Genomic DNA, 12,355 nt, shown 5'->3' on the forward strand with positions numbered 1-12,355 from the left:
CGATGATAACAAAGGCTTGCCTGTACTGGAAGTAGCAGACAATGTGCACGTGATGTCACGGGTTGTGGAGCTCCTCACATCTGAACATTGTTTACAATCATGGCCACCAGCAGCGCGAGCGATTCAGACAGAGAAAGCGACTATTTCCCCATTAATTTGAGCGAGGATTAAAAGATTCGTGGGTGAGGAAAGTGAGACTGAAGGACTAGAAAGAAAAAAAAAAGGACTAAAGGGCAGTGGGAGAGATTCAGATGTTATTAGACACATTTACTAGGATAATTCTGGAAAATCCCTTATCTGCTTATTATGTTACTAGTGTTTTAGTGAGATTATAAGGTACCTGTACAACCTGAAGGTCGGCCCCGCACCTTTTTTCAGCACCAGTCGACGGGTCTGCCTTTCGCAAGGGACCCTCTTCGAAACACGATCTTTCGAAATGACCGCAGCATAATACACTGTACTTTGTGTGTGTGGTCCAATCCAACCGTGTTCGCTTGACATCTCTGTTCCATAGTAAAGCGTCACCGTCATCTTTCGGGAATGTAAACAATGAAACACCGGCTGTGTTTGTGTTGCTAAAGGCGTCCGCAATACACCGCTTCCCACCTACAGCTTTCTTCTTTGATGTCTCCATTATTCATTGAGCAAATTGCAAAAGATTCAGCAACACAGTAGTCCAGAATACTGTGGAATTATGCGATGAAAACAGACAACTTCTAGCTGGGAACGATGCTGGAACAAAATGTCCCCTAAAATGCACGCGTCATCATCATACCACGATATTTCAGCAGGATATTTCGGCGCGAAATTTAAAATTGCAATTTTGTAAACTAACCCGGTTGTATTTGCATGTGTTGCAATGTTAATATTTCATCATTGATATATAAACTATCAGACTGCGTGGTCGCTAGTAGTGGCTTTCAGTAGGCCTTTAATACACTTTATAATTTACATTACTGGTTGAAACAAAATATACATATTTGAAAAAAAAACAAAAACGGAATTCAACGTTTGTGTCGAAATTTCATTTGTAAACGTGATAAACGTCATCAGCCCATCCACCAATCACGTACCGGTGTGCTGTGACGTCATCGCGGAAGTAGCTAGCAAGACTACACCTGCTGTTGAATACGACTCACTCAGGTAATTTGGAACATTAGCGCACACATTTATGCGTTTTTGTGCCAATAGTTTCGTTATTAAGGTCGTGTTGTTGTTCTAGTCGCAAGCTTTAGGCGTTATGCTGCCTTCAAGGCCGCAGTCGGAAGCAGGAAATGTCATGGCGGCCTCAAGAAGCACGTAATTCAGCATCAAAGTGCATTCATAATAATAACAAACCTTTAATATAATTGATAGCGTTAGTATATATCTTCGTACTAGGTAACGTCACCTAAAGTAGTAACTTTCAGTATTTTTATACGCGGAACAGATTGTTGAGAGGAAATGTCTTAAATTTTTCGTTTGCGATGTGTCAATCAAAGACTCCTTTGTGTGACGTCATAGGTATCCATCACAGTGGTCCATCAAAAAAAAATTGGACTAAATGTGGCGTATGAAAAAAACCCAAAAAAAAAACTAATTCAGATATAGTTCCGATTCCCTTTTCATTGTCGGAAGTGGAACATGATTTACTTGACAGTCTATGCAGTTGTGGGCGGCCATAACCACCAGTGGGCGCACGTGGCCCGGACTTTTGTGAAGATGTTTTTGCTGACAAAATAGGATGTTATATACCAGGGGTGTCAAACTCAAATACAGAGTGGGCCAAAATTTAAAACTGAACAAAGCCGCGGGCCGAGGTTGAAAAAAATTAACCCTTTAATAGGGACCCAAACAAGTTTTGCATTGAATATTGACCAGGCAAGGCTTATATAACTTTATAGTGACATGCAAAATCCAGTTTCAGATAATAATAATTAAAAAATATCAATGGCATATCAAATAAAATCCATCCATCCATCCATCCATCATCTTCCGCTTATCCGAGGTCGGGTCGCGGGGGCAACAGCCTAAGCAGGGAAACCCAGACTTCCCTCTCCCCAGCCACTTCGTCTAGCTCTTCCCGGGGGATCCCGAGGCGTTCCCAGGCCAGCCGGGAGACATAGTCTTCCCAACGTGTCCTGGGTCTTCCCCGTGGCCTCCTACCGGTTGGACGTGCCCTAAACACCTCCCTAGGGAGGCGTTCGGGTGTCATCCTGACCAGATGCCCGAACCACCTCATCTGGCTCCTCTCGATGTGAAGGAGCAGCGGCTTTACTTTGAGTTCCTCCCGGATGGCTGAGCTTCTCACCCTATCTCTAAGGGAGAGCCCCGCCACACGGCGGAGGAAACTCATTTCGGCCGCTTGTACCCGTGATCTTATCCTTTCGGTCATGACCCAAAGCTCATGACCATAGGTGAGGATGGGAACGTAGATCGACCGGTAAATTGAGAGCTTTGCCTTCCGGCTCAGCTCCTTCTTCACCACAACGGATCGGTACAACGTCCGCATTACTGAAGACGCCGCACCGATCCGCCTGTCGATCTCACGATCCACTCTTCCCCCACTCGTGAACAAGACTCCTAGGTACTTGAACTCCTCCACTTGGGGCAGGGTCTCCTCCCCAACCCGGAGATGGCACTCCACCCTTTTCCGGGCGAGAACCATGGACTCGGATTTGGAGGTGCTGATTCTCATTCCGGTCGCTTCACACTCTGCTGCGAACCGATCCAGCGAGAGCTGAAGATCCCGGTCAGATGAAGCCATCAGGACCACATCATCTGCAAAAAGCAGAGACCTAATCCTGCGGTCACCAAACCGGAACCCCTCAACGCCTTGACTGCGCCTAGAAATTCTGTCCATAAAAGTTATGAACAGAATCGGTGACAAAGGACAGCCTTGGCGGAGTCCAACCCTCACTGGAAATGTGTTCGACTTACTGCCGGCAATGCGAACCAAGTATCAAATAAAATAAAAACACAAATTTAATGCCTTTTTTCGGCGGCGGGTTTGAGTTGGGGCGGGGTTTGGTGGTAGCGGGGGTGTATATTGTAGCGTCCCGGAAGAGTTAGTGATGCAAGGGGTTCTGGGTATTTGTCCGGTTGTGTTTATGTTGTGTTACGGCGCGGATATTCTCCCGAAATGTGTTTGTCATTCTTGTTTGCTGTGGGTTTTTGCATTGAACATTGAACAAGCAAGGCTTGTATACAGTAACTTTATAGTGACATGCAAAATCGAGTTTAGAATAATAATAATAATGATTAAAAAATATCAATGGCATATCAAATAAAATTTAAATACTAATTTAATGCCATCCATCCATCCTTTTTGGGGTCGCGGGGGGCGCTGGCGCATATCTCAGCTACACCTCTTTTCTATTTGCAGCCTTCTGAGGTAAATATCAAAATATATTGTAGCGTCCCGAAAGAGTTAGTGCTGCAAGGGGTTCTGGGTATTTGTTGTGTTGTGTTTATGTTATGTTACTGTGCAGATGTTCTCCCGAAATGTGTTTGTCATTCTTGTTTGGTGTGAGTTCACAGTGTGGTGCATATTTGTAACAGTGTTAACCTTGTTTATACGGCCACCCTCAGTGTGACCTGTATGGCTGTTGACCAAGTATGCCTTGCATACACTTGTGTGTGTGTACAAGCCGCATATATTATGTGAGTGGCCCGGCACGCTGTTTTTATGGAAGAAAAGCGGACGTGGCGACATGTAAAGAACGCCAAAAGCAGTGCTTTTACGGCCGGCCCCCAACATTATTGTCTGGGTGGAAATTCGGGAGGGGCACTGAACTTCGGGAGTCTCTCGGGAAAATTGGGAGGGTTGACAAGTATGAGTATTAGCGGTGAATGCGGTGTTACAGCGGCGGGCCAACTCTAATGTTAATTTGATATTGCCTCAAGGGCCAAATGAAATTACACGGCGGGCCAAATTTGGCCCGCAGGCCAGAGTTTGACACCCATGTCATAAAAGTTCAGATAAAATCAGTTTTTGCTGTTAAAGGTTCAATAATAAGGTTGTTTGAATCAATTTAACAATGTGTAACACTACCTACATATGTGTATATATATGTGTGTATATATATATATATATATATATATATATATATATATATATATATATATATATATATATATATATATATATATATATATATATATATATATATATATATATATATATATATATATATATATATATTAGAGATGTTTGCGGTCTCATCCGCGGAGTCGGCGGATAAACCGCGGGTCGGGCGGTTGACATGACGAAAAAATAGATTTTAATTAGATTCGGGCGGGTGGCGGTTGAACCATCCGGAAATATTTGATATCCATGGTTCTGGGATCGGTATTCCCGTGTCATAAAGCGAAGAAGACAATAGGAGACGCTATTATTCTCTTGAATGAATGCCGGCAGTCACCCAGATAATAAGTATTAGGGCGTGCTATGAAGTCATTGACTTTGTCGCCTACTACAACATGTATGACCTGGTTGTCAGTCCAGCTTCATGTTGTGTGTGGTTTCCGCGGCAACACACACACGACTGCAAGGCATACTGGGTGACACAGAGTACACTAATGGTTGTGATATAAACAATTTGAACACTCTTAGTAATATGCGCCACACTGTGAAGCCACACCATTTAAGAACGACAAAACACATTTCGAGAGAACATCCTCACAGTGACACAACATAAACGCAACACAACAAATACCCAGAATCCTTTGTATTCATGACACATCCTGACTATTTTATACACCCCGCTAGCAGAAACATGACCCGAAGCGGCCCTAGTATATATGTATGTCTATATGTGTATATATACTAGGGCTGTGAATCTTTGGGTGTCCCACGATTCGATTCAATATCGATTCTTGGGGTCACGATTCGATAATATATCGATTTTTTTCGATTCAACTCTATTCTCGATCCAAAAACGATATTTTTCCGATTCAAAAGGATTCTGTATTGATTCAATACATAGGATTTTAGCAGGATCTACCCCAGTCTGCTGACATGCTAGCAGAGCAGTAGATTTTTGTAAAAAGCTTTTATAATTGTAAAGGACAATGTTTTATTAACTGATTGCAATAATGTAAATTTGTTTTAACTATTAAACAAACCAAAAATATGACTTATTTTATATTTGTGAAAACATTGAACACAGTGTGTTGTCAAGCTTATGAGATGCGATGCAAGTGTAAGCCACTGTGACACTATTGTTCTTTTTTTATTATTTTTTATAAATGTCTAATGATAATGTCAGTGAGGGATTTTTAATCACTGCTATGCTGAAATTATAACTAATATTGATACTGTTGTTGATAATATTCATTTTTGTTTCACTACTTTTGGTTTGTTCTGTGTGGTGTTTGTGTCTCCTCTCAATTGCTCTGTTTATTGCAGTTCTGAGTGTTGCTGGGTCAGGTTCGGTTTTGGAATTGGATTGCATTGTTATGGTATTGCTCTGTAGTGGTTTGTTGGATTGATTAAAAAATAAATAAATAATTAAAAATGAGAATCTTTTCTGAATCGCACAACGTATTCGATTAGATTTTCCCCCACACCCCTAATATATATATATATATATACACACACACACACATGTTGTCCAGGGTGTACACCGCTTTCGGCCAAAATGCAGCTGAGATAGGCTCCGGCACTCCCCAATACCCCAATAGGGACAAGCGGTAGAAAATGGATGGATGTATATATGTAACTTGTACTGATGTTATTTCCAGGTAAACAGGTGCGATGGCGGGGTCCTGGCTGTAGGGGGCGAGCATGATGCACATCCTGGTTGCCAAGCTGCTGGGTCTGCTGGCGCTGTTGGCGCTCATGCTGGCCGGCGTGCTGGTGCCGGCGCGCCTCCTGGCGGCCGACCGCCGCAAAGCGCAAAGTTACCGCCGCGCCGTCTCGCTCTGCAACGCCTTCTCGGGGGGCGTGTTCTTGGCCACCTGCTTCAACGCGCTGCTGCCGGCGGTCAGAGCCAAGGTAAGCACGCACGCGGCGGGTCATGTGACGGGCGGGCCTTAAGCGTGTGGCGTCTCCGCAGGCGAACGACGTGCTGCAGCGGCTGAAGGTGGGCGGCGACTATCCGGCGGCGGAGACGATGATGATGGTGGGCTTCTTCGTCAGCGTCTTGGTGGAGCAGAGCGTGCTGACCTTCAGGAAGGAGACGCCGTCCTTCATCGACCTGGAGACTTTCAACCGGGGCAGCTCGGAGGCGGGCAGCGACTCGGAGTGCGACGCGCCCTTCCTCTCCGAGGGACGCCGTCACGGCCACCGCCACGGACACCTGAACCCCACGCAGCTGGCGGGGGCGGGGCCCGTGCGCCTCGCCAGTCTGGTCCTGGCTCTGTCCGCCCACTCGGTTTTCGAGGGCGTGGCGCTGGGCCTGCAAGAGGACGCCGCTAAGTTCGGCCGCCTCCTGCTGGGCGTGGCCGTGCACGAGACGCTGGCCGCCGCCGCGCTGGGCGTGAGCGCGGCCAAGGCGGCCCTCGGCATGAAGGACGCCGCCAAGATGGCCGTGGCCGTCAGCCTGATGATCCCGCTGGGCGCCGCCGTAGGCGTGGCCATCGACTCTGCTCAGACACTAGCGGGGGGCGTGGTCTCTGTGGTGCTGCAGGGGCTCGCCGCCGGAACTTTCCTCTTCGTCACCTTTTTCGAGATCCTGGCGCCAGAACTGGAGCACCAGGCAGACCGCCTCCTCAAAGTCCTCTTCCTGGTCCTCGGATACGCCGCACTCGCCGCCCTCGCCTTCATCCGATGGTGACCCCCCCTGACCTTGCAGGTCAGAGTGCGCTTGGCACTAGACCTGGACAGGTAGATCTAAGATGATAGACTACAATGACACAGGGATCTAGAACGGGCAGAGCTACTAGTAGATCTGGAATGACTAGAACATGTAAATCTGGCACAAACCCAACTAGTACAACAGATCTGAAATGACTCAAACATGTGAATCTGGAACAAACCCAACTAGAACCACAAATTTGGAATGACTAGAACATGTGAATCTGCAACAAACCCAACTAGCACCACAGATCTGAAATGACTCAAACATGTGAGTCTGGAACGAACTCAACTCGAAACACAAATCTGGAATGACTAGAACATAAGAATCTGGAACAAACCCAACTAGAACCACAAATTTGGAATGAATAGAACATGGGAATCTGGAACCAACTCAACTAGAACCACAGATCTGGAATGACTAGAACATGTGAATCTGGAACAAACCTAACTAGAACCACAAATCTGGAATGACTAGAACATGGGAATCTGGAACAAACCCAACTAGCACCACAAATCTGGAATGACTCAAACGTGAATCTGGAACAAACTCAAATAGAACCACAGATCTGGAATGACTAAAACATGTGAATCTGGAACAAACCCAACTAGAACCACAAAACTGGAATGACTAGAACATGGGAATCTGGAACAAACCCAACTAGAACCCCAGATCTGGAATGACTAGAACATAAGAATCTGGAAAAAAAAACAACTAGAACCACAAATTTGGAATGACTAGAACATGGGAATCTAGAACAAACTCAACTCGAACCACAAATCTGGAATGACTAGAACATGTGAATCTGGAACAAACCCAACTAGAACCACAACCTTGGAATGACTAGAACATGTGAATCTGGAACAAACCCAATGAGACCCACAGATCTGGAATGACTAGAACATAAGAATCTGGAAAAAAAAACAACTAGAACCACAAATTTGGAATGACTAGAACATGGGAATCTGGAACAAACTCAACTCGAACCACAAATCTGGAATGACTAGAAAATGGGAATCTGGAACAAACCCAACTAGTACCACAGATCTGGAATTACTCAAACATGTGAATCTGGAATAAACTCAACTCAAACCACAAATCTGGAATGACTAGAACATAAGAATCTGGAAAAAAAACAACTAGAACCACAAATTTGGAATGACTAGGACATGGGAATCTGGAACCAACTCAACTAGAACCACAGATCTGGAATGACTAGAACATGTGAATCTGGAACAAACCCAACTAGAACCACAACTCTGGAATGACTAGAACATGTGAATCTGGAACAAACCCAACTAGACCCACAGATCTGGAATGACTAGAACATGGGAATCTGGAACAAACCCAACTAGAACCACAACTCTGGAATGACTAGAACATGTGAATCTGGAACAAACTCAACCAGAACCACAAATCTGGAATGACTAGAACATGTGAATCTGGAACAAACCCAACTAGACCCACAAATCTGGAATGACTAGAACATGGGACTCTGGAACAAAGTCAACTCAAACCACAAATCTGGAATGACTAGAACATGGGATTCTGGAACAAACCCAACTAGAACCACAGATCTGGAATGACTAGAACATGTGAATCTGGAACAAACCCAACTAGAACCACAAACCTGGAATGACTAGAACATGGGAATCTGGAACAAACCCAACTAGCACCACAAACCTGGAATGACTAGAACATGTGAATCTGGAACAAACCCAACTAGAACCACAGACCTGGAATGACCAGAACATGGGAATCTGGAACAAACCCAACTAGAACCACAGATCTGGAATGACTAAAACATGTGAATCTGGAACAAACCCAACTAGAACAACAGATCTGGAATGACTAGAACATGTGAATCTGGAACAAACCCAACTAGAACCACAGATCTGGAATGACTAGAACATGTAAATATGGAACAAACCCAACTAAAAACCACAAACCTGGAATGACTAGAACATGGGAATCTGGAACAAACTCAACTCGAACCACAAATCTGGAATGACTATAACATGGGAATCTGCAAAAAAACCCAACTAGAATCACAAATCTGGAATGACTAGAAAATGGGAATCTGGAACATACCCAACTGGTACCACAGATCTGGAATGACTCAAACGTGATTCTGGAACAAACCCAACTAAAACCACAAATTTGGAATGACTAGAACATGTGAATCTGGAACAAACCCAACTACAACCACATATCTGGAATGAACTCTTTTTACAGGAAGCTCTATTGGATAGTACAGGTGACCCTGGAAAGGACTACACTAGAATGACACAAAGATCTAGACCTGTTTGAACTGTATTTAAGGGAAAGGATAGAACTGTATTTAAAGGAAGAACTAGAACGGATAGTACTATAATTACTGGTATATCTAGAAAGGATAGAACTATAATTACAGGTAGATGTAGGAGGGATAGTACTATATATATAGAAATATCTGGAACGTATAGTACTGTATTTAGAGGAAGTCTAGAACAGCACTAATTTCAGGAAAACCTAGAACGAATGGAAATATTGGAACTATAATTACAGGTAGATGTGGGAGGGATAGGCTATAACTACAGGTAGCTCTAGAATGGATAGTACTATGATTATAGTAAGATCTAGAACAGGTGGAACTGTAATTACAGGTAGGTCTAGGTGGGCTAGACCTATAATTATAGAAAGAACTATAACGGATAGGACTGTATTTAGAGGAAGTGCTAGAACAGATAGAACTATAATATAGGAAGATCTAGAACGGAAATAACTACAATTACAGGTAGTTCTAAGAGGGATGGACTGTAATTATAAGTAGCTCTAGAAGGGGATAGAACTATAATTACAGCTAAATATATAAGAGGGATAGAAATATAGTTATAGGAAGATCTAGAAAGGATAGAACTGTATTTAGAGGAAGTCTAGTACCGATAGTACTAGTTTCAGGAAGCCCTAGGTCGGATGTAACTAAAATTACAGGTAGAGCTAGATAGCTTAGAACTATAATTACAGGTAGATGTGGGAGGGATGGACCTATAACTGCAGGTAGTTCTAGAAGGGATAGCACTATAATTGTAGGAATATCTAGTACAGGTAGGATTGTAATTACAGGTAGATATAGTAGGGATAGACCTATAATTATAAAAAGATTTATAACGGATAGGACTGTATTTAGAGGAAGTGCTAGAAAAGTTCAACTATAATTATAGAAAGGTCTAGAACGGACAGAACTATACTTACAGGTAGATCTAGGAGGGATAGACTTTAATTACTGGTAGATCAAGAAAGGATAGAACTGTATTTAAAGGAAGATCTACAACGTATAGACTATAATTTTAGGAAGACCTAGAACGAATGGAACTATAAATCCAGGTAGTTATAGGAGGGACAGAACTATAATTACAGGTAGATCTAGAAGGGATATAACTATTATTACAGGTAGATTTAGGAGGGATAGCCTCTGTAATTACAGGTAGAGCTAGGAAGGATAGACTATAATTATAGAACAATCTAGACAGGTAGAACTGTAATTACAGGTAGATCTAGGAGGGATAGACTATAATTATAGAAATAACCACAACAGGTAGAAATGTAATTACGGGTAGATATAGGAGGGATAGATTATAATTATACAAAGATCTAAAACAGGTAGAACTGTAATTACATGTAGATCTTGGAGGGATAGTCCTATAATATAGGGAGATCTATAACGGATAGGACTGTATTTAGAGGAAGTGCTAGAACAGATATATCTATAATTATAGAAAGATCTAGAACGGACAGAACTATACTTCCAGGTAGATCTAGGAGGTATAACCTATAATTACAGGTAGATCTAGGAGGGATAGAACTTTAATCATAGGAAGAACTAGAAATGATAGAACTATAGTTCCAGGTAAAACTAGAAGTGATAGTACTATAATTAAAGGTAGATCCAGAAATAATTGAGCTATAATTCCAGGTAGACCTAGAAATGATTGTACTGTAATTACAGGAAGATCTAGAACAGGTGTACCTGGAAAGTACAAAACTAAAATGGCTAGAACAATAGTTACAGGTAAAACTAGAAGTGATAGTACGATAATTAACATTAGATCCAGAATTGATTGAACTATAATTGTAGGTAGATCTAGAAATGATAGTACTAAAATTCCAGTTAGGTCCAGAAATGACAGTACTGTAATTACAGGAAGATATAGAACAGGTGTACCTGGAAAGTACAAAACTGAAATGGCAAGTAGAACTGCAAAAAACAGGACTTGAATGAAGCAGGTACATCTGCAATGGATAAACGATAGACCTAGGACGGATGGAAGCAGGATTACAGGTCGTTCTAGAATGGCTAAAACTAGAATTACAAGTAGAACTAGAACGGACAGAACTAGAATTGGAAATGTGTGACGGATAGAACTACATGACAGGTCTAGAAATGATAGAACGAGATTAGATAGATCTACTAGAATCAGGTAGATCTACAAACTATGTAGACACCTTCAGGCTAAATCAATGTTTTGTACGTCGTTATTTACTTGACTTGATACGGATTTTTATCTTGTGCTTGTGTTCTTGATCCGATTTCGTATATAATTATCATATTTGATATATGACATGTTTCATGTATCGATGTTAATCAAATTTATCATATTTGATATATAAATGATAAACATGAAAAACTAAAATGGTGTTTTGTCGTTTTTGAAAATGACAGGGTTGAAGCGGCGAGGCCGAATCCTCTTTATTGGCAAAGTATGTTCAACACAAAAGGACTTGATAGTCATGTTTTTTGTATCATATTTCATATATCAACGTTAATCATATTTGATATATAAATGATAAACATAAAAACTAAAATGGTGTGTCGTCTTTGAAAAGGACAGGGTTGAAGCGGCGAGGCCGAATCCTCTTTATTGGCAAAGTATGTTAAACACAATACGACTTTGACGTAAACAATCATGTTCTTTATCATATTTTATACATCAACGTTAATCATATTTAATATGTAAATGACAAACATAAAAAACTAGAATGGTGTGTCGTTTTTGAAAAGGACAGGGTTGAAGCGGCGAGGCCGAATCCTCTTTATTGGCAAAGTATGTTAAACACAATCGGACTTTGACGTAAACAATCATGTTCTTTATCATATTTCATACGTATATCAGTGTTAATCATATTTAATATATAAATTATAAACGTAAAAAACTAAAATGGTGTGTCGTTTTTGAAAAAGACGGTTGAAGTGGCGGGGCCGAATCCTCTTTATTGGCAAAGTATGGTAAACACAATAGGACTTTGACGGAAACAATCACGTTCTTTATCATATTTCATATATCAACGTTAATCATATTTAATATATAAATGATAAACAATAAAAACAAAAATGGTGGTTTGTTGTCTTTGAAAAGGACAGGGTTGAAGAGGCGAGGCAGAATCCTCTTTATTGGCAAAGTATGTTAAACACAATAGGCCTTTGAAATAAAAAAATCATGTTCTTTATCATATTTCATATATATCAACATTAATCATATTTAATATGTAAATGATAAACATGAAAAACTAGAATGGTGTGTCGTTTTTGAAAATGA

At 41.7% G+C, this 12,355-nt stretch overlaps 1 protein-coding gene across 1 annotated transcript; it reads left to right on the plus strand.

The window, feature by feature from the left end:
* The first annotated feature begins 1,068 nt into the window (after window positions 1–1,068).
* On the plus strand, window positions 1,069–11,452 carry LOC133543888 (zinc transporter ZIP3-like). Its single transcript, XM_061888772.1, has 3 exons — window positions 1,069–1,143; window positions 5,725–5,977; window positions 6,039–11,452. The coding sequence occupies exons 2-3, from the start codon at window positions 5,768–5,770 to the stop codon at window positions 6,756–6,758; spliced, it is 930 nt and encodes a 309-aa protein (XP_061744756.1). The 5' UTR covers window positions 1,069–1,143; window positions 5,725–5,767; the 3' UTR covers window positions 6,759–11,452.
* The last annotated feature ends 903 nt before the right edge of the window (window positions 11,453–12,355 follow it).

This window comes from Nerophis ophidion, linkage group LG26 (genome assembly GCF_033978795.1).
Source record: "Nerophis ophidion isolate RoL-2023_Sa linkage group LG26, RoL_Noph_v1.0, whole genome shotgun sequence".
Lineage (NCBI taxonomy): Eukaryota > Metazoa > Chordata > Actinopteri > Syngnathiformes > Syngnathidae > Nerophis > Nerophis ophidion.